This window comes from Podarcis tiliguerta (assembly GCF_965153285.1).
Source record: "Podarcis tiliguerta genome assembly, chromosome: 13".
In the NCBI taxonomy this organism is placed as follows: Eukaryota; Metazoa; Chordata; class Lepidosauria; order Squamata; family Lacertidae; genus Podarcis; species Podarcis tiliguerta.
The window spans coordinates 38,778,331-38,796,968 of NC_139546.1; the positions used below are offsets into that span (position 1 = coordinate 38,778,331).

The following is an 18,638-nucleotide window of genomic DNA, read 5'->3' on the forward strand; positions in this document are numbered from 1 at the left end:
TTAATGCCTTCAACCCTTATACCCAATAAAGAATTTGTCACACCAGGAAAGAGTGAAAGGTTGGTTTATTACACTTGGAAAAGAAAGACAAAGAATATATGTGCTGCTTTAGGCTGTGAATTACAAAATATGGGGGCAGCAAATAATCATGGATACAATCACACACCTGAATGCTATAGAGTAAAAAAGTCCCTCACTACCCCAAAAGCTATATATCATATAATATAGACAACTAGGAATGCGTATGGCTACTGACTAGGACTACTTTAGCACAAGGTGTTTACACTTTTACCATAATCTGAAAAATGAAAACACATCATTGTTTTGCTAATTTCAACATGCAACCTTGTCATATTATGCACAGTCATATTATGTTTGGCAGCTGTGCATAACATCTGAGATTTTCATACAAAAAAGGCATACATTTAATAAAATTGTTTCCACGTCTTTAAGGCAAGCATTCTGATGGTAGTGTTGGTTACAACTTGTATCTATCTTTTAAGGCCTGCAGTGCCTCTTCTTTGGTTATATTTCCCCAGTCCTCTGGCAGATCAGCTGGTTTAGCCTTGTACTTTCTGGCAAAGTCATCATTGAACATTTTGAAAATGTACTTCCAGTAATCAGAAGCTTTGATACTGGGATCAGGTTGGATACGCCAGTCTGGATAATACGTACGATACTCTTTGTACGGATGCCATTCCCAATTTGTGTCCTGATTCTGGAACACTTGATTGGTGGACACATTGGTGGAGCACAGAGAACATACCAGCTTTTCTGAATTTAAATATCTGAATCTTCCAAATCCTTGAGGTCGATGGATTGTTGCAAAATGCTCCTGATGAGCACTCCCTCCAGCTTCACAGGGGGTGTAGCAGAAGGGACACTGCTTCCCACAGCCAAACATTTGCTTGAAGATTTCGTCTTGGGGCTTCACAGGCAGTTTGGAGAGTTTGGGTTTGACATCCAAGTCTCTAAAGCTGCTTAATATTTGTTCTTGCAAATTAGGAAGGAAGCTTTCAACAAAAGCAAAAAAGTGGCCAGGATCAAATGCCTGTTTCATGTGTGTCCCCACTAAACTATCCTTAGGAATGACCAGCTCCTTCTGCATTTCTTGGGAAAAATCCTGCACAAATTCTGAGATTGTCGCAGCACCTTGATGCTTCAGCTTCCGCAATGTTTTTCTAATTTTGTCTAGTATTGCAGAGAAAATGTTTTCCTCCAGATTCTTCAGATCCTCATTTTTTGTATAGTAATCCACCATTTTTTTCAATATCCAACTCTTGACAAGCTTTTCATAGGTTGTGATATATTCAACATATTGGTCAAAATCCCATTCATTTAACAGATCCTTCAGGATAGTAAACTGGAAAAAACTCTGAGAGCCAAAGTCAATAGACTGCTCACTATTGTGAAAGTTGTCCACTATTTCCACCCCAAGTCTATTGTTGACATAATTCACTATAGCAGGATGGAGACACATTTCACAGAAATCTTTAGCTTGGATTTGATGGGCATCTTTTTCCTGATAAAGATCTCTGAAAATTGCAAAATAGTGGGGTTTCAGTTTTCCCAGGCGCATGTGGGGATCATTTTCCTTAACAAATTCTTCATGTTTCCTTTGAAATGCATGAGCTGCTTCTCCCAAGATGTGGAGCTTAAGGTCCACTTCAAAGGCAGGGGTTGTATGAAGATTTTGAACATCACGCTCTTGAAGCGTCTTATCGATCATACACAAAAGGTCAATGCAGTAGGTTTCATCGTAATCTCCTTTGGAATTGAGCTTTTCATCAATATATGGTGTGCATTTGGACAACAAGGAGTTAGCAAAATCTTTTATTATATGCATATATGCCATTTGAGAATTAAAATGAATATACTCCATATACTCCATTTGAGGATTAAAATGCTGCCATCACCTGGTGAATTTCAAATTCCAAGTTAGCAGCAGTATTTTAATACATTGGAGGGGAAGAGGAAAGATTGCTGCTCAGGGTAGATAATATGCTCTGGATTAAGGGCATCGGGAAAGAGAAGAAAATTGAGATTGGGATAAACGTGCACCTGAACAGGGAAGATGAACACAGTGATACAGGTAGACACAACTGGCTGAAAACATTCCACTATATGTGGCACAAAACTTAAGGCACAGTGAAATAAATGGAAACCCAGCCAGGGACATAGGAATGCAGAACCCTATTTTCCCTATCTATCAGTGTTATCTGAAAATTAAGGGTCCTTCAAAGAGATTCATTTTAACTTTCAGGGGGCCTTTTCTGCATTATTAAGACTTGCCAACTTGGTGGCATGCTTTCATGAGAAGAAGATCCATGTTTCTCTTCTGCCAAGATAAGAATGCTCACTTCATATTATAAATGTCCTTTAAGGCCTTCAGTGCTTGTTCTTCAGTAATGTTTTTCCAGTCCTCTGGCAGATCAGCTGGTTTAGCTTCATATATTATTGCAAAATGACAGTTATATTTGTTCAAAACAAACTTCCAGTAATCTGAAGCATTGATACTGGGATCTGGTTGGATGCACCAGTCTGGATAATATGCACGATAATCTTTGTATGGATAGTATTCCCCATTTGTGTCCTGATTTTTGAACTTAGTGTTGGAAGCCACAGCAGTTGAACAGATATCATAAACAAGCTTTTCTGACTCTGTTTCGATGTACCCTTTCAGTCCTCGAGGCCGATGGACAGTTGCAAAATGCTCTTGATGAGCACTCCCTCCAGCTTCACAGGGGACTTTGCAGAAAGGACACTGCTTTCCACAGCCAAACACCCGCTTGAAGATCTCATCCTGGGGGCTCACAGGCAATTTGGAGAGTTTAGACTGGAGATCCAGGATATCATATTCAGATATTATTTGCTGTTGCAAATCGGCAAGGAAGTTTTCAACATAAGCAGAAAACTGTGCAGGATCAGTTGCATTCTTAAACTGTACCCCTAACAGACTGTCCTTAGGAATGACTAACTCCTTCTGCATTTCTCTGCAAAAACTGTCCAAAAATTCTGAGACTGCCTCAATATCTTGATGCTTTAATTTTTCCAGTGTTTCTATAATTTTCTTTACTATTGCAGAGAGAATCTCTTCCTCCAGTTTCTTCAGACACTCATTCTCTGCATAGTAATCCAAAATTTTTTTCTGGATCCAGTTTTTGACAAACTTTTCATAAGCCCCGATGTATTCTACGTAACTGTTGACATTACCCTCTTCCAACAGTTCCTTCAGGACAGTGAACTGGAAGAAGCTCCGACTGGCATACCCAATGGACTGTGCACTGTTGAGAATGTCATCTACTATTTCTATCCCAAGTCTTTTGTTGATATAACTCACAAGGGCAGGATGGAGACACTGGTCACATAAATTCTTGGCTCTGATTTGCTGGGCATCTTTTTCCAGATAAAGATCTATGAACATTGAGAAATAACGAGGCTTCAGTTTCTCCAAGCGTATATAGGGATCATTTTCCTTAATAAACTCTTCATGCATCTTTTGAAATTCATGAGCTGCTTCCCCCAAAATGTGAAGCTTTAGATCCACTTCAAAGCATGTTGTTGTATGAAGTTTCTGAGCATCAGACTGTTGAAGCATTTCATTGATAATCTGTAAAAGTTCACCACAATATGTATCATCATAGTCTCCTTTGGACTCAACCTTCTTACAAATGTATGAACTGCATTTAGCCATCAAGGAGTTAGCAAGTTTTTCTATCTCATGCAAACACTCCTTGTTAGCAAAGTAGTGTTTCACACGGCGCCACCATGTTGAATCCATATATTCAGATTTCATTTGAAAAGTATTCATTCTGTAGCTTAACAAAGATTTTGCTTCCTGTAATTTTACATTGACTGAACTTCCTCGATGTGCCAATTCCCTTCTCAAATATAAGTCAAGCTCTTCATATATTTGTCGTTTCTCTAAGGGAACAGGTGATATTTCTGATAATGTTTCCGTCCACATTCTTTCAAACTCTTTTTCCAGTTCTTGATCTTCAATCCTACCTTCATTTTCCCGGCATTTTTTAAGTAGCCCATCAACCTTTCCTTCAATTATTTTCAAGTATTCAGTTTGTAGAGAGTGAATCTTGTGAAGCCCCTTTTTAATGCGAACAGCTTCCTGACATTTGTTGTTAGAATAACTTTCCAGTTCCTGCTTGAGGCTGTGAGCACTGCGGACAAACTCTTCTCTGTACCTTTCTACCAGATGCAGATTTGCTGCTCTGCTTTCAAAGTATTGCTTCAAATTCTCCAAAATCTGCTGCTCTCCAGCCAACAGCTTCTGATAAAGCTCATTTTGCAAACTGCGTATATCAAATTCATCGGGAGAAACATTCTGTATTGAAGTTTCCTGTTCAGACACCCAGAGGTGCATCTCTCTGCGAAAATGCCAGTCCCATTCAGAATATTTCATGGAGAGCTGGTTATAAGCTTCCGCTATGAGGCTGTTTCGGAAGCTGAAGATGAAGTTCTCATGTTTCACAGCATTCCAGAGATTTTTCACCCATTCAATAAACTGAGGGATGTCCTTGGGAGGTATTTTACATGTGCGGTTCTGTATGAATTCAAATATGTACTTCTTTAATTCAAGGACTTTTTCACTGTATCCCATGTTAACGGGGGCCATGGGTGGAACTCCATGCCAAAGACCTGGGATGTACCAATTGTGCATTTCTGGGTCATAGTCCATGATGTCTGAAAACTTGATATCACTATTGAGTTTTTCCATTTTTGCTGCAGCCTGGGTCATTTCATTCAGCTGTTCCAAAAGATGCTTTCTGTCCATCATGTTTTGGTCATGTGCAGAAACGTCACTGACGTTCTGATGAACAAACTGGCAGTTGGGTTTTTGCCCAATCCTCTCCATCCTGAAGAAGGCATGGGTCACAATTTGCAGGATGTCCTTCATTTCGGTGGCATTCTCCATGGCCATGTTGACAATGGTGATGTCGCTCAGCCCAATCACTAGAGTGGCCATCTCGTTGTCATGCTGATAGCTGTCTTCCAGTTTGGCCAGTTCAGGGGCTTTCAAGCCCTCTGTGTCTATCACCAGGATGAAGTCACAGCCAAGATCCTGAGCCAAATTCTCTGAGACGTTAAGAAGCGTCATGAAGGCACCTCGTGTGCACCGCCCACTGCTGACAGCAAACTGCAGGCCAAACATGGTGTTCAGAAGGGTCGATTTCCCAGTGCTCTGCACCCCCAGAACAGTTATCACCTTCATTTTGGATCGTCCCCTAAGTTTGATATTGAGTTTATTCAGAACATCAGTTATCCACTGCAAGGGGATGTTGGATGCATCACCATCAATGAGCTCTAGGGGAAACCCTTCCAGCAATAGTTCAGCTGCAACGCTTGGGGAATCGGAAAACTGCCTTTCATTTTCAGCTATTTTGCCCTCCTTAACCATCGAGCATTCTGCCTCATAGAACTGTCCCAACTCACGCATGAAATGCTCAACTCCCAAGGAAGAGGACGATATCAACTGGTCTACCTCTGCAATTTTCCGCCCATCATCTCCTAATTTCTTGCATTTCTCTTTATAGTTAGCACGTAACTTGGAAAGATTTCCCCTAGCAATATGGTCCAGGTTGAACTTCATCCATTTCAAGAAGTAATTCCTCTCTGCATCCTTCAAATTTTTTATGCCGTGGATGAAATTAATGAAACCAATGGTGAGATCACATTGACTCTGCTGCCTACGCAGTTCCAACCATCTGCCTCTCAATTCTGATCTGTATTTTTCCGAAGGCATGTCCCCTTGCCTTTCCATTCTGCATAGTTCTTTCTCCACTTTGGCCAGATTTTTCCAGAGATCACCTTGGAGTATCAGTGTTTCTTTCTTGTAAACTGCTACATCTTTTATCTCTTCAGAAATTTCTGTGACACATCTGAGGGCATCCTGACATTCTTTGTGGTCTTCATCCACCTGGATTGTAAGTTCATGGGCTGTTGTACACATCTTATCAATACTTATACACTTAGGATTTGAGGCTATTATTTTTCCAACTGCAGCTCGAAGGTGTTCTACAAATATTGCTTTATTTGTTGTGGCAGTCCTTACCAATATATGTGAATTGTCAAGTTTAATCACTGGTGCCAGTTTATTTAAGAACTCCAAGGTACAACCAGATTTTCTACTGCGACCTTCCAAGATAAAGTAGAACTGAGTTGACAAGACCTTCAGTGACGACAAGAGAGTATATTCTCTCTCGCCAATGCATTCAGCAAATATGAAGACAGCTGAGGAGACATGCGTTAAAAAGCTGAACTGCACCCAGTGAGACTCAACATCTCCACGGAGATTTGCAACAGCAACTGGCTCTGGGAAGAGATCTGTGTTTGTCCGTCCTCCTGGGAAATACCAGGCAATCTCTACAAGCCCATCAGCAATTTCCCGAGGGATGTTCCCACACTCCATATCTCGGTGTAGAAAGAAATCATTATGCTGCTGAGAAGGGCTGAGGAACTCGTTGAGGACTTTGGACTTGGATATGTTGCAGTTTCCCATCCGTACGAAGGAAACAGTCGGCATGGAGGTCAGTACCAGGCTGTCCTCCCTAAAGCCTCTGCTTTCAGCCAAGGAATGGGGCCTCCATATTTTCACAATGTCCCTCATGGCCCAGAGCATCAGGGTGCACTTGGAGGTCATGAGGGGAGGCAGAATCAAAGGCAGGGCAAACTGGCACATGGACATTTTGAGAAGGATCTCCTGTTGGAGGAAACTGTCAGAGCAAAGCAGAACAGCACAAAGGACATCAAGGGGGTTCACAGAATGACTCTCACCCATTTCAAGAGTAACAAAAATGTCCTTATCAATCCTCTCATTCCCCACATTTTTTCTAAGTAATTGATCATCAGAAACAACTTGTTTGAAGCTGGTGCTCCTGGCTGTCACATTCAGAGCCAATATCTTCCTCAGAAAATGCCAAGGCAAATCTTCCCAGGTTTGAGAGGTGAATTCCTTCAAGCTCCCCGAACTGATTTTCAGGACTTCTTGGAGGGAGAGTGCTTTGCTTTTATGCTTTTCTAGATTTAATTTGCACAGAATATCCATAACCGCTTTTCTTTTCTCTGTAGAAAATGAGAAACATATTTACTAATATATTAAAATAGATAATAACATAAAAAACCATAATAACAAACAAACACCCCCTCCGTTTAAAAGGCCATGAATTTTGTTTAATTAGCAAAAGGCCTAAGAGAAGAAAAATGTTTTTGCTTGGAACCTAAAGATATGTAACAACGGCACACGCAAGCCTCCCTATGGAGAGCATTCCACAAGGAGGGGGCCATAGCAGAAAAGGCCCGTTCTCGTGTTGCCTCCCTCCAGATCTCTAATGGAGTAAGCACAAGAGGATGATTGCAGGATCTTGGTCGCTTTGTATGGGGAGAGGTATTGTGCTCCTGAACTGTTCCAGGATGGTCCTACTCGGTGGTTTCATGCAGATGTTAAACAGCAAAGGAGATAAAATTGAACCCCAAGGAGCTGCACATTGATGGTTCCATGGAGCTGAAGAGCACCCCCTAAGCATCACCACAAAGCAGTACCACCCACTCCTAGTTTGGACAGCCGCTCCAGAAGGATACTATGGTAGATGGTATTGAAAGATTGACAAGAATTTACAAGAACACAATTCCCCTATTTCTCTCTTGACAGAGGTCATCATACAGGATGACCAGAGCAGTTTCTCTGTCAAAACCAGGCTAAAACCCCAATTGAGATGGATAAAGAAAATCAGTTAGCATCCTTCCTCTGCACAGGACTTCTGTGTCTTGGGGTGATTTCAGGCTGTCATTATTTCTGGGTGGGAGTCAACCACCTATCAACAAATTCAGCATGTGCAATTAAAAAGCAGATTTGGCACCCTTGTGCAACAGAGCTGCATCCCCTAAAAGGTGGACTTTTTGGAAGAAGATGAGTGATGGGACAACAGACATCAAAGTGTGACAATGTTACATATCACTGCACTTTTCTGTTATGTTCAATAAGATTTTTGAAGAAGACACAGCTACATTCCTTTGTGGGTTATTTTCCAGAGGCCACAGGCCAATGGTTGGGTGAGGACACAGAGGCAGAAGTGGGCATGAAAGGGTTAACCTGAGCTTAGGTTGACAGTGGGGGGTGGAGCTCCTTCACATTCTCTCCCCACCTCCTTTGGCTCCCAGCTGCAAGAAAAACCAAGTGAACTGAATCTCTCCAAAAGGGAGATTTTAAAGCCTGCATCTTTGCTAAACCAAACATTGCATGATCCTTTTGTAAGGAAACCAATACCTTTTAAAGTCATTTAGAACATTTTTCACCTTTGTTTTTCTGCCAGTGGATGGAGACTTGTTTGCTGTAACTTCTGGAGATGCTATGAGCAGAACATTTACTTATTTTCAAAGCTAAGTATACGTGATTTATTTTAGCCTAGTTTTTTTTTTCTGGGGAATGTTTGTTTGAAGGTAGTTGAGGGTAGAAGTAACTAGTGCAGTTTTAATGTGGTTGAAGCAATCACCGTTCTACTTAACTCTACCCATGAACTTTTCCAGCAGATGGACAATAACTAAACGTGTGAGAAAAGTCGAACAGACCTGAGGAGACTGTCGGAGCGCATAGGGCTTCTCTCCACCCCCCACCCTAAAGCAGGCCTTTCTCTCTGAGGAGACTGTGGGGGGTCCTGAACTATTTCAGGATGATCCTACGCAGTGGTTTCATGTAGATGTTAAACAGCATAAGGGATAAAATCGAACCCTGAGGTACTCCACACAAATGGTTCCATGGAGAAGAGGAGTACTCCCTAAGCATGCAGCATTTACTCTGCTACGAGAGCGTAAGATCTCTCTTCCAAAACTCTCTCTCCAACACACCCTACATTCCCTTTCCACTGTGATGATGATTAGGAGGGATTACCTGTGCTGGGGTGTTTATTCTCTTCCTCCAATTCTTCCTGGACATCATCTTCTTTCTCTTGACTTGGACAACCTAGAGACAGAAGCTCACATTAGCACAACCATCTAAAAAGGCCTTCTCCAATGTGGCAACCTATTTATATATTTCCCTTGAAACATCTCAAAGTGCTTTAACAACAAAAGCTACATGATGGGATAAGAATCACCACTAAAAAGTCATGTCCCCATTAAGGGACCAACAATGGAACAGACCTTTCTGCAGCCTTGGCCAATATTCGTAACAGCACCTGAAACCACACAGCAGCAGCGATGAGGAATGAAAGTGTATTACAGAGGTACCTCGTGTTAAGTACTTAATTTGTTCCAGAGGTCTGTTCTTAACCTGAAGCACCACTTTAGCTAATGGGGCCTCCTGCTGCTGCTGCGCCACCGCCGCCCTATTTCTGTTCTTATCCTGAAGCAAAGTTTTTAACCTGAGGTAATATTTCTGGGTTAGCGGAGTCTGTAACCTGAAGCGTATGTAACCTGAAGCGTATGTAACCCGAGGTACCACTGTACTAGTAAATTCTTTAGTTCAGGAGCTCCTCAAGTACCCATGTACTTTTCCGGCAGATCATCTCATTGCTCCTTCTCTGAAAAAGGAATCCCTGAGCTGCACCCCCTCACTTTCTCCATTCATTACACCATTGATTAGGTGGGATTACCTATTTCAAGATCTATCTTCTCTTCCTCTGGGTGTTTCTGAATTTCACCTTCCCCTTGACCAACTGAGCAACCTAGAAAGAAACAAGTTTCTAGCAAAATGGGGCAGACATTCTGAACATTTGCAGTTATACAGTATGCTAGATCAGGGGATGAGAAACCTGTGGAAACGCCCTCCCAAGGTTGTTGAACTATAATAGGCATGTCCAAATTCAAATAGGTTGTGATCTACTACCAGTATAACTAACAGTGATCTACCACCCTCCAAAGTCATTTAAGTTTATTTATTTATTTACTAATTTAATACCCAATCAATCAATCAATCAAATGGATCTTTATATCACAGATACAGTAGTTATGTTTGGATATCTTCATGAAATATTCAAATTGTTACTAGATGGAGAAGTCACTGAACATGTGAGAAAAGTCAAACAGACCTGAGGAGACTGTCGGAGCGCGCAAGGCTTCTCTCCACCCCCCCCACCCCAAAGCAGGCCTTTCTCTCTGGGGAGACTGTGGGTCGTCCTGAACTGTTTCAGCATGATCCTACTCAGTGGTTTCATGTAGATGTTAAACACCATAAGGGATAAAATTGAACCCTGAGGTGCTCCACACAGATGGAGCTGAAAAGCACTCCCTAAGCATGTGGCATTTACTCTGCTACGAGAGCGCAAGATCTCTCTTCCAAAACTCTGTCTCCAGCACACCCTACATTCCCTGTTCACTGTGATGATGATTAGGAGGGATTACCTGTGGTGGGGTGTTTATTCTCTTCCTCCAATTCTTCCCGGACATCATCTTCTTTCTTTTGACTTGGACAACCTAGAGACAGAAGCTCACATTAGCACAACCATCTAAAAATGCCTTCTCCAATGTGGCAACCTATTTATATGTTTCCCATGAAACATCTCAAAGTGGTTTAGCAACAAAAGCTACATGCTGGGATAAGAATCACCACTAAAAAGCCATGTCGCCCATTAAGGGACCAACAATGGGTTAGACCTTTCTGCAGCTTTGGCCAATATTCATAACAGCACCTGAAACCACACAACAGCAGCAGCAGCAGCAGCGATGAGGAACAAAAGTGTACTAGTAAATTCTTTAGTTCAGGAGCTCCTCAACTACCCATGTACTTTTCCGGCAGATCATGTCATTCCTCCTTCTCTGAAAAAGGAATCCCAGAGCTGCACCCCCTCACTTTCTCCCTTCGTTACACCATTGATTAGGTGGGATTACCTATTTCAAGATCTATCTTCTCTTCCTCTGGGTGTTTCTGTATTTCACCTTCCTCTTCACCGACTGAGCAACCTAGAAACAAACAAGTTTCTGGCAAAATGGGGCAGACATTCTGAACATTTGCAGTTACACAGTATGCTAGATCAGGGGACGAGAAACCTGTGGACACAGTAGTTGGAAGGTGGGCTTAAAGCGCTTACCAGTGAACTCTTTATTTTTTCTCTCTGCCGCGTGCTGTTACAGACTGGATAGAACTATATGTTGGAGTAATACTGAGAAAAGTCGGAATGTCTACTGCGAGTAAGAAAGAGGAGACTTGGGGGTCGCTGTGAATATCTCTGAATATCTGCCTAAATCCCATCTGAGCTCCTTCTTTGCCTTTCTCGCCCCCTACGCGGTAGGGGAGAAGACATACAGTACAGTACGCTTTATCATACCTGATTATTGGTCATGCATGGAGAATTTATGGATTAAGCCAACAAGTGGCGGAAAAAAGAAGACGCTAACTTTGAAATACAACATTGAGAATAAGCTTTTGATTTTTATTTTTACTTTTATTTTTACCTTTATTTTTTATCCTTTTTTATTTCCATCTTTTCTCCCCCTCTTTTTATTTTCCCCTTTTTTGTTTAATTCTTCTATTTTCTTCTCCCTTCTTCTTTCCTTTCCCCCCTTTTTTCTTTCTTATTTGCCCCTCCGCCCTCTTCGTCCTTTCAGCGTTTTGGGGGTTTATCTCCCCCCCTTTACTCCATGTGCCTTTCTTCCTGGTTTTCTATGGCAGCTTCCCCATCTGGTCCTCCAGCCACGTGAAAGGAGAAACTCCTTTTGAAGAACAAAGAAATTGAAAGCAACTCTATTTAGGGAAAGACTACTATTGGAACTGCTGCCGCCGTGTGGAGAAAGAGGGGAACTGCAATTGAAGAATTGAAAAACTGTGGGTGGGGTGGAAAATAGAACAACATTAGTAAATAAATATTTGATTAAGTAACTGTGACAGAATGAAGAAAAAAGTGGGAACACCAGGGGAAAGGAAACCATCTGGACAGGAGAATGGCAAGAATGGGAAAGAGATAAAGGACTATGTTGAGTTAATGGTTGAAATAAGAAAGGAGTTTAAACAAAATGAACAATCTATTGAGAAAAAATTGTTGGAAGTTCAGGATACATTAGATAAAAAATTGGAGGGGGTGGTGGGAGAATTGACAGGCAAAGTGAAGGGCCTAACGGTAAGATCTAAGGTGCTGGAAGAGTCGATGAAAAGGGCTCAGAAAGATTTAAAGGAGAGTAGAAGGGAGACAGATAGGATTAAAGGAGAAGTAAAGGAGATAAGTAAAACACAAGAAGAACTATTGGACAACATGTCAATGTTAGAGATGAGGCAGAAACAGTTAAATCTGAAATTCAGAGGGATTCCTGAGGAGGTAAATGAAAATATAAGAGTGTGCTGGTCCCAGGGGGAGGTTACCGTGGGGCGAGGTCCAGGAACTGAGTCGAGGGTCAGCAGACGGTCCTCCACGGGCGAAGCGGGGTCCAGGGCGAGGAGCAGGGCAAGGACAGGAACTCTCGAGGAACAGGACAGGGTGCTGGCTGAAACAGCTCTTCAACGACGTTGCTCCCACAACCTGGGACCGGGCTGACTCGCCTTTATCTTTTCTGAGGCCAGGGGTGGCCCCAGCCCCCAGGAGATCTGCCTCTCCTGGCCTTAAGGCGAGCACTCCTCCTGGGAGAAACCAGTTCCCTCCGCCTCTCTGCCCTGAGCCTCTGCAGCTCAGGAGAGACTGGAGGGTTAATGGACCCAGGGGGAGACTCACCTTCCCCTGACAGGGCTGGGAGAGGCGCACCTGTAGGTACTGTGTCTTCAATCACCTCCGGAGCCAGAGAGGATTCACCTGCTGCCTGCTCCTGAGGATCCAGCACAGGTGCAGGTGCTTCAGATCCAAGGGCCTGCCCCAGTTCAGCTGGCCCTGAAGGCGGGGACTCCTGTGCAGGCTGGGGTTCCTCCGGTTCAGCCTCTGAATCGGATTCCCAGGCCATCACAAAGAGCTAAATTAACTAAAGAATTAGTGAACTGGCTGGACACGAGGGAAGAGGAGATAGGCTATACAATAGCAAATGCATTTCAAATAAAGGTAAAATCTGCTAGAGCGAGAGGGAAGAAATCGCCGGGGAACGTATTGGTTATGTTTAATTCTATGGACATGAGGAATGAGATACTGACATTAAATTATAACAAAAATCTATGTATTGATGGGAAGGCAATTATCATATTTAAGAAGGTTCCAGCCAGATTTCTTCGACGTAGAGACATTTATAAACAATTAGTGGGTCAGCCAAAAAAAGAACGGAATTCAATACAGATGGGAATTCCCGGAAGGGATCTCATTCTATTATAAAGAAAAGAGATTCAAGCTATCTAGTCCTCAGGACCTCAAGAAATTTGCCAGAAGATATGATAAAGAGTTGGGAAAGGTGGAGAAGAAAAGACAGGAGGAAGAACAGCAGGAGAAACAGGAGAAGGAGAGGAAGAGGAGGAGGAGGAGAGGGAGGAGGGGAGGAGGAAGAGGAAGAAACAGACAGTAAAGAACACCAAATTTAAACAAGTGCGCGCCAGCGGGGTTTCAAAGTCCAGTGAAGGTCGCAAGAGGGAGGGGAAGGATTGGAAAACAACCAAGAAGTGCTTCCTCTGCCAACGGCCAGGACATTTTGCCAGGGTCTGCCCTCAAAAGAAGGCCTGGCAAGGGATGGTGGGGGCTGCCGGCGGGGAGGAAAAGGGGGAGCAAGAACAGGTGCAGGGAAACGAGAGCGCCTGGCTGCCAACCAAGGGGGTCGGCAGCCAGGCCAGCAACCAATAAAAGCGGGTTGAGCGCCAGCGATCATGGCGGCCCCCTGCTGAGCACCGGAGGGGGAGCTCTGAAAAAAACAGGGTTCTACCGCTACGGCGACGCGGTGAACCGCTGAAAACGTAGGCGGAGGAAGCCTACGTCCGTGGGACTCGGTGGGCACCAACAGCGATCCCCTAAAACGTTTCTGGGGCTCAGGAAGAGCTCCGGAGTGTGGCGGGGGTAACGCGGTGCTGAGAGTCAATCGCTTCTTTTTCGGAGAGACGTCGCACAGCCGTGATCGGAGGAGTGCTCAACTTCTTCCTGGGACAAATTGGATTACAAAAGAACTTTCCGTGAGTAGGAGGATTACAAATTTTAAAAGGAAAAGAAACAAATTAAGGAACTTTTGGATTTGACAAAGTTAAAAAGCAAGCTAAATTAGAACCGAAGCGGTAAGGTTTAACCAGGAAGTCAGCCTTCCGCTCTGTACATAGCTGGAAACAAAGACCTTTGCGTGCCAAACCTTTAAAAGTGCTTTTGAAGAAACGGAATCTGATGTTTTGAAAAGGATTTTCTCCCCCCCTAAGTGGCAGGGAAAAGGGGGGGAAGGACTGGAAATTATACTGCCTGCGTAGGAAAGAGCTGATTGTGGGGGAAACATCGCTCGGGTGCCCGGCTCTGACCTGTCAATCTGAAAGTACAGGGTAAAGGAGGGACTGCGGAGAGAGACTTTGAGATTTTAAGCTCTGCAAACTGGATTATACTGTTAAAAACTGTGACTGTTTAAGCTTTGTTACTGGGAGGAATTAGCTACGAAGTTGCTGGGAAGGAGAAGGAGAAGACGGGAAACATTGTATCCCAGGGGCTAATGTATCCCCCTGGTGGACATAAGGATTGCTACAAAAACTGATACAAAGAAGTAGAAAGTAACTGGGAACTTTCCACTGTTTGGCTTTAAAATCTGATAGTTTGCTGCAGCTGGGAAAGTGACTGGGGACTTTCCACTGTTTTGAATTCAATTCTGACAGCTAGCCTCAGCTGGGAGTGACCTTGAAATAAGTTGGTGTGGTATGGCAAGTGAGAAGGGAAAATTAGATCAGCTGCAGGAGAAAACTACAAGGTCTGGGAAAACTTTTTATTCAGGAAGAAGAGCCTCTATACCAGACCCAACTGGAGGTGCATCTGTACAACCCAAACCAAAAGCTATGTCTTCAACCGAGGACCTTATTAATACAGGATTTGCAAAAATACAAGAATCACTAAATAAACTAACAGAGGAGGTTGCAGAAACAAATAAAAAGGTGTCAGAGGCATCTTCTAAAATAGATCAAAATACGGCTTGTATCAAACAAAATACAGATTCAATTCAGCAATTACTGCAAGAATCATCAAAAACAAGGAAAATTGCAGAAGAAGCAAAGGCAGCTGTAGAGGCCACAGAAGAAAAAATACCACCGATCAATCGGCAACTTGAGGACTATAGAATAAGATTTTCCATGCTTGAATTAAAAGATAAACAAACGAATCTTAGGATCAGATCCCTGCCAGAAATTGAGAAAGAAGGCCTTAAGGAATTTCTTGCACAGGAATTTGCAGATTTCTGGGATCTGGATCTGGATAAAGAAGAAATTAAAATAGTAAGTGCTTTTCGACTTGGCAAAACAAGTAGGAGAATCAAGACAAGAGACTGCTTGGTTACCTTTGGATCTAAAGAGGAGAGAGATAAAATTTTGGGACTACATTTCCAAAGGCCTCTGGAAGTTGGTGAATCAAGAGTGGAACTGTTCAGGGATATTCCCAAACATCTCCTGGACCTCAGATCTAGCTACAGAGACTTGGTCACACAGCTGAGAAAGAATAATATCATCTTTAGGTGGGAGTTCCCTGAAGGGCTTTTCGTTTAGTATAAAAGGAAGGAAAATAAAAATAAAATCAGTGGAAGACAAAGACAGATTTTTAAAAGACTACGAGGAGGATCTACAGAAGGAATCTTTTAAAGATCAAGACCCGGCTGACACACAAGAGAGGAAAAAGAGAGATATCGCCAAAGCAATTTTGGATTTGGACAAGACGACACCACCGGGACCAGAAGAGAAAGAAGACACATTGGGAGCAACTGGAGGAACATAGCAGACTAATCTCAAGATGTCTCTGCAACTATTAAGCTGGAATTGCAATGGTCTAAATGTGGCTCCTAAGAGAAAATCAATTTTTCACATTCTAAAAAAAGAACAATTGGACTTGATTTGTCTACAGGAAACACATGTAACTAGGCTCCATAGAAAAATCCTAATTAACAAAAGATTAGGTCAATAGTTTATTTCATCAGACAAAGTAAAAAAAAGAGGAGTTGTAGTATATGCAAAAGAGAGCCTAGCACCTAAATTAATTTTTAAAGATGAACAAGGAAGATATTTGGCAATTGAAATTCAACATCATGGACAGAAATATTTGATTGTTGGCATATATGCACCGAATGAAGGAAAATCGGAATTCTTCAAAAAGTTGCATGAGACATTGATGGACTATCTGGAGTACAATGTGATCTTGATGGGAGATATGAATGGAGTTGTTTCCACAAATATGGACAAGGCACAACGGCAGGTAGTCACCAAAGATGGGAGACTACCGAAATCTTTTTTGAACTGACTGACAACTTGGACTTGGTTGATATCTATATCATTGCTTAATGTAGATTACAAATTTTTTGCTGCTATCTTGGCTAGAAGATTAAAGAGGGTCTTAGTGGAGGAGATTCACAAGGACCAAGCAGGCTTTCTCCCAGGAAGACACCTATCCGATAATGTAAGGAACATAATTGACATTTTGGAACTTTTACAGGAAAGAATAAACACAAAAGCAGCTTTGATATTTGTGGACGCGGAGAAAGCCTTCGATAACATTTCTTGGGGTTTTATGAAAAAGAATCTCCATAGTATGGGGGTAGGCCAAGAGTTCGAAAATGGTATAGGTGCAATCTATTCTGAACAAAAAGCAAAACTAATTGTCAACAATATTCTGACTGAAGAGTTCAGAATAGAAAAAGGAACACGACAAGGTTGCCCTATTTCCCCTTTGCTTTTTATATCGGTCCTGGAGGTGCTGCTGAATATGATTAGAAAGGACCAGACGGTAAGAGGGTTACAGGTCGGAGTTAAACAATTTAAACTAAGAGCATTTGCAGATGACTTGGTTTTGACATTACAGGAGCCAGAGTCCAGTGTGAAGAGGGTCTTAGAACTGATTCAAGAGTTTGGTCGATTAGCAGGTTTTAAACTTAATAAAATAAAAACTAAGGTTTTGACAAAGAATTTAACAGAAAAAGAGAAAGAAAGGTTTCAGAATGAGACAGGTTTGACAGTGGTGAAAAAAGTGAAATATCTGGGAATTATTATGACTTCAAAAAATGGGAACTTATATAAGGATAATTATGAAAAATGTTGGATGGAGATAAAAAAAGATCTAGATATATGGTCTAATCTGAAACTCTCATTGCTAGGTCGTATTGCTGTGATAAAGATGAATGTATTGCCAAGAATGTTATTTTTGTTCCAGACACTGCAGATTATTGATAAAATGGACTGTTTCAAGAAGTGGCAGAAAGACATATCCAGATTTGTCTGGCAGGGCAAAAAGCCAAGAATAAAATCTAAAATACTAACAGACGCAAAGGAAAGAGGAGGCTTTGCCCTGCCAGACCTGAAACTTTACTATGAAGCAGCAGCTTTTTGCTGGCTGAAAGAATGGCTACTTCTTGAAAACACAGATATGCTGGATTTAGAAGGATTCAATAATGTGTTTGGGTGGCATGCTTACTTATGGTATGACAAGGTTAAAGTGCACAGAATGTTTAAGATTCACATTGTCAGGAAAGCATTGTTTAATGTATGGACTAGATATAAGGACTTTTTTGAAAATAAGACTCCAAGGTGGTTATCTCCAATGGAAGCAAAAGCAGTTAAAAAACTCAATATGGAGGCCAATTGGCCAAAATATTGGGAGATACTAGAACAAGATGGAGATAAATTAAAATTGCAGAGTTTTGACAAATTAAAAAGTAAAGTTCGTGATTGGCTTCATTATCATCAGATAATGGAGGCATATAAATTGGATAGAAAAATTGGCTTCCAGGTGGAAAAATCAAAATTGGAAATAGAATTGCTAGAACCCAAAACTAAGATATTGTCAAGAATGTATAATCTGCTGCTGAAATGGAATACACAGGATAAGGAAGTGAAATCAGTAATGATTAAATGGGCACAAGATGTGGGTCACAACATAATGCTAGCTGACTGGGAACGGTTATGGACCACTGGGTTAAAGTTTACGGCATGTAATGCCTTAAGAGAAAATATTATGAAAATGATATACAGATGGTACATAACACCAGTCAAACTAGCAAAAATTTATCATATGCCCGATAACAAATGTTGGAAATGTAAAGAAACTGAAGGTACCTTTTTTCACCTTTGGTGGACATGCCCAAGGATTAAGACCTTTTGGGAGATGATCTATAATGAACTGAAGAAAGTGTTTAAATATACATTCCCGAAGAAACCGGAGGCCTTTCTCCTGGGCATGGTCAACCAAGAGGTACGTATGAAAGACAGGACATTTTTTATGTACGCCACAACAGCAGCAAGAATACTTATTGCAAAGTATTGGAAGACACAAGAATTACCCACGCTGGAGGAATGGCAGATGAAAGTCATGGACTACATGGAATCCGCAGAAATGACTGGCAGAATCAGAGACCAGGGAGAAGAGACAGTGGAGGAAGATTGGAAGAAATTTAAAGACTATTTACAGAAACACTACAAGATTAATGAATGTTAAAATAACATCAGATTGAATGTATAAGGTTTTTGGAGTAAAACTTTAAAGATCAGAAGACCCAACATTTTAAGTTCTAAGCATTGAATAAGCTATATTAAGACATTCAAATCAAGAAAGGAGGCCTAATATGACAGAGGGAAAGTA

General features: G+C 41.9%; 2 protein-coding genes across 4 annotated transcripts in view; both read right to left on the minus strand.

Moving 5' to 3' along the window:
• Positions 1–48: 48 nt before the first annotated feature.
• On the minus strand, positions 49–1,891 carry LOC310662784 (interferon-induced very large GTPase 1-like; the record flags this gene model as incomplete). The annotated part of the gene is made up of 1 exon (XM_083409895.1): positions 49–1,891. One exon carries the CDS (start codon positions 1,889–1,891, stop codon positions 479–481), a length of 1,413 nt encoding a protein of 470 aa, XP_083266021.1. The 3' UTR covers positions 49–478.
• Positions 49–18,638, minus strand: part of LOC310662758 (interferon-induced very large GTPase 1-like) — a 93,703-nt gene continuing 75,113 nt past the window's right edge. For all 3 annotated transcript variants that reach the window (XM_083409826.1, XM_083409828.1, XM_083409827.1), the window contains 5 exons: positions 10,837–10,908; positions 10,351–10,422; positions 9,603–9,674; positions 8,900–8,971; positions 49–7,077 (listed from right to left, as the gene is read on the minus strand). In XM_083409826.1, coding sequence (XP_083265952.1) covers positions 2,357–7,077; positions 8,900–8,971; positions 9,603–9,674; positions 10,351–10,422; positions 10,837–10,908 — 5,009 coding nt within the window. In that variant the 3' untranslated portion in view covers positions 49–2,356. The remainder of the gene's footprint in view (positions 7,078–8,899; positions 8,972–9,602; positions 9,675–10,350; positions 10,423–10,836; positions 10,909–18,638) is intronic.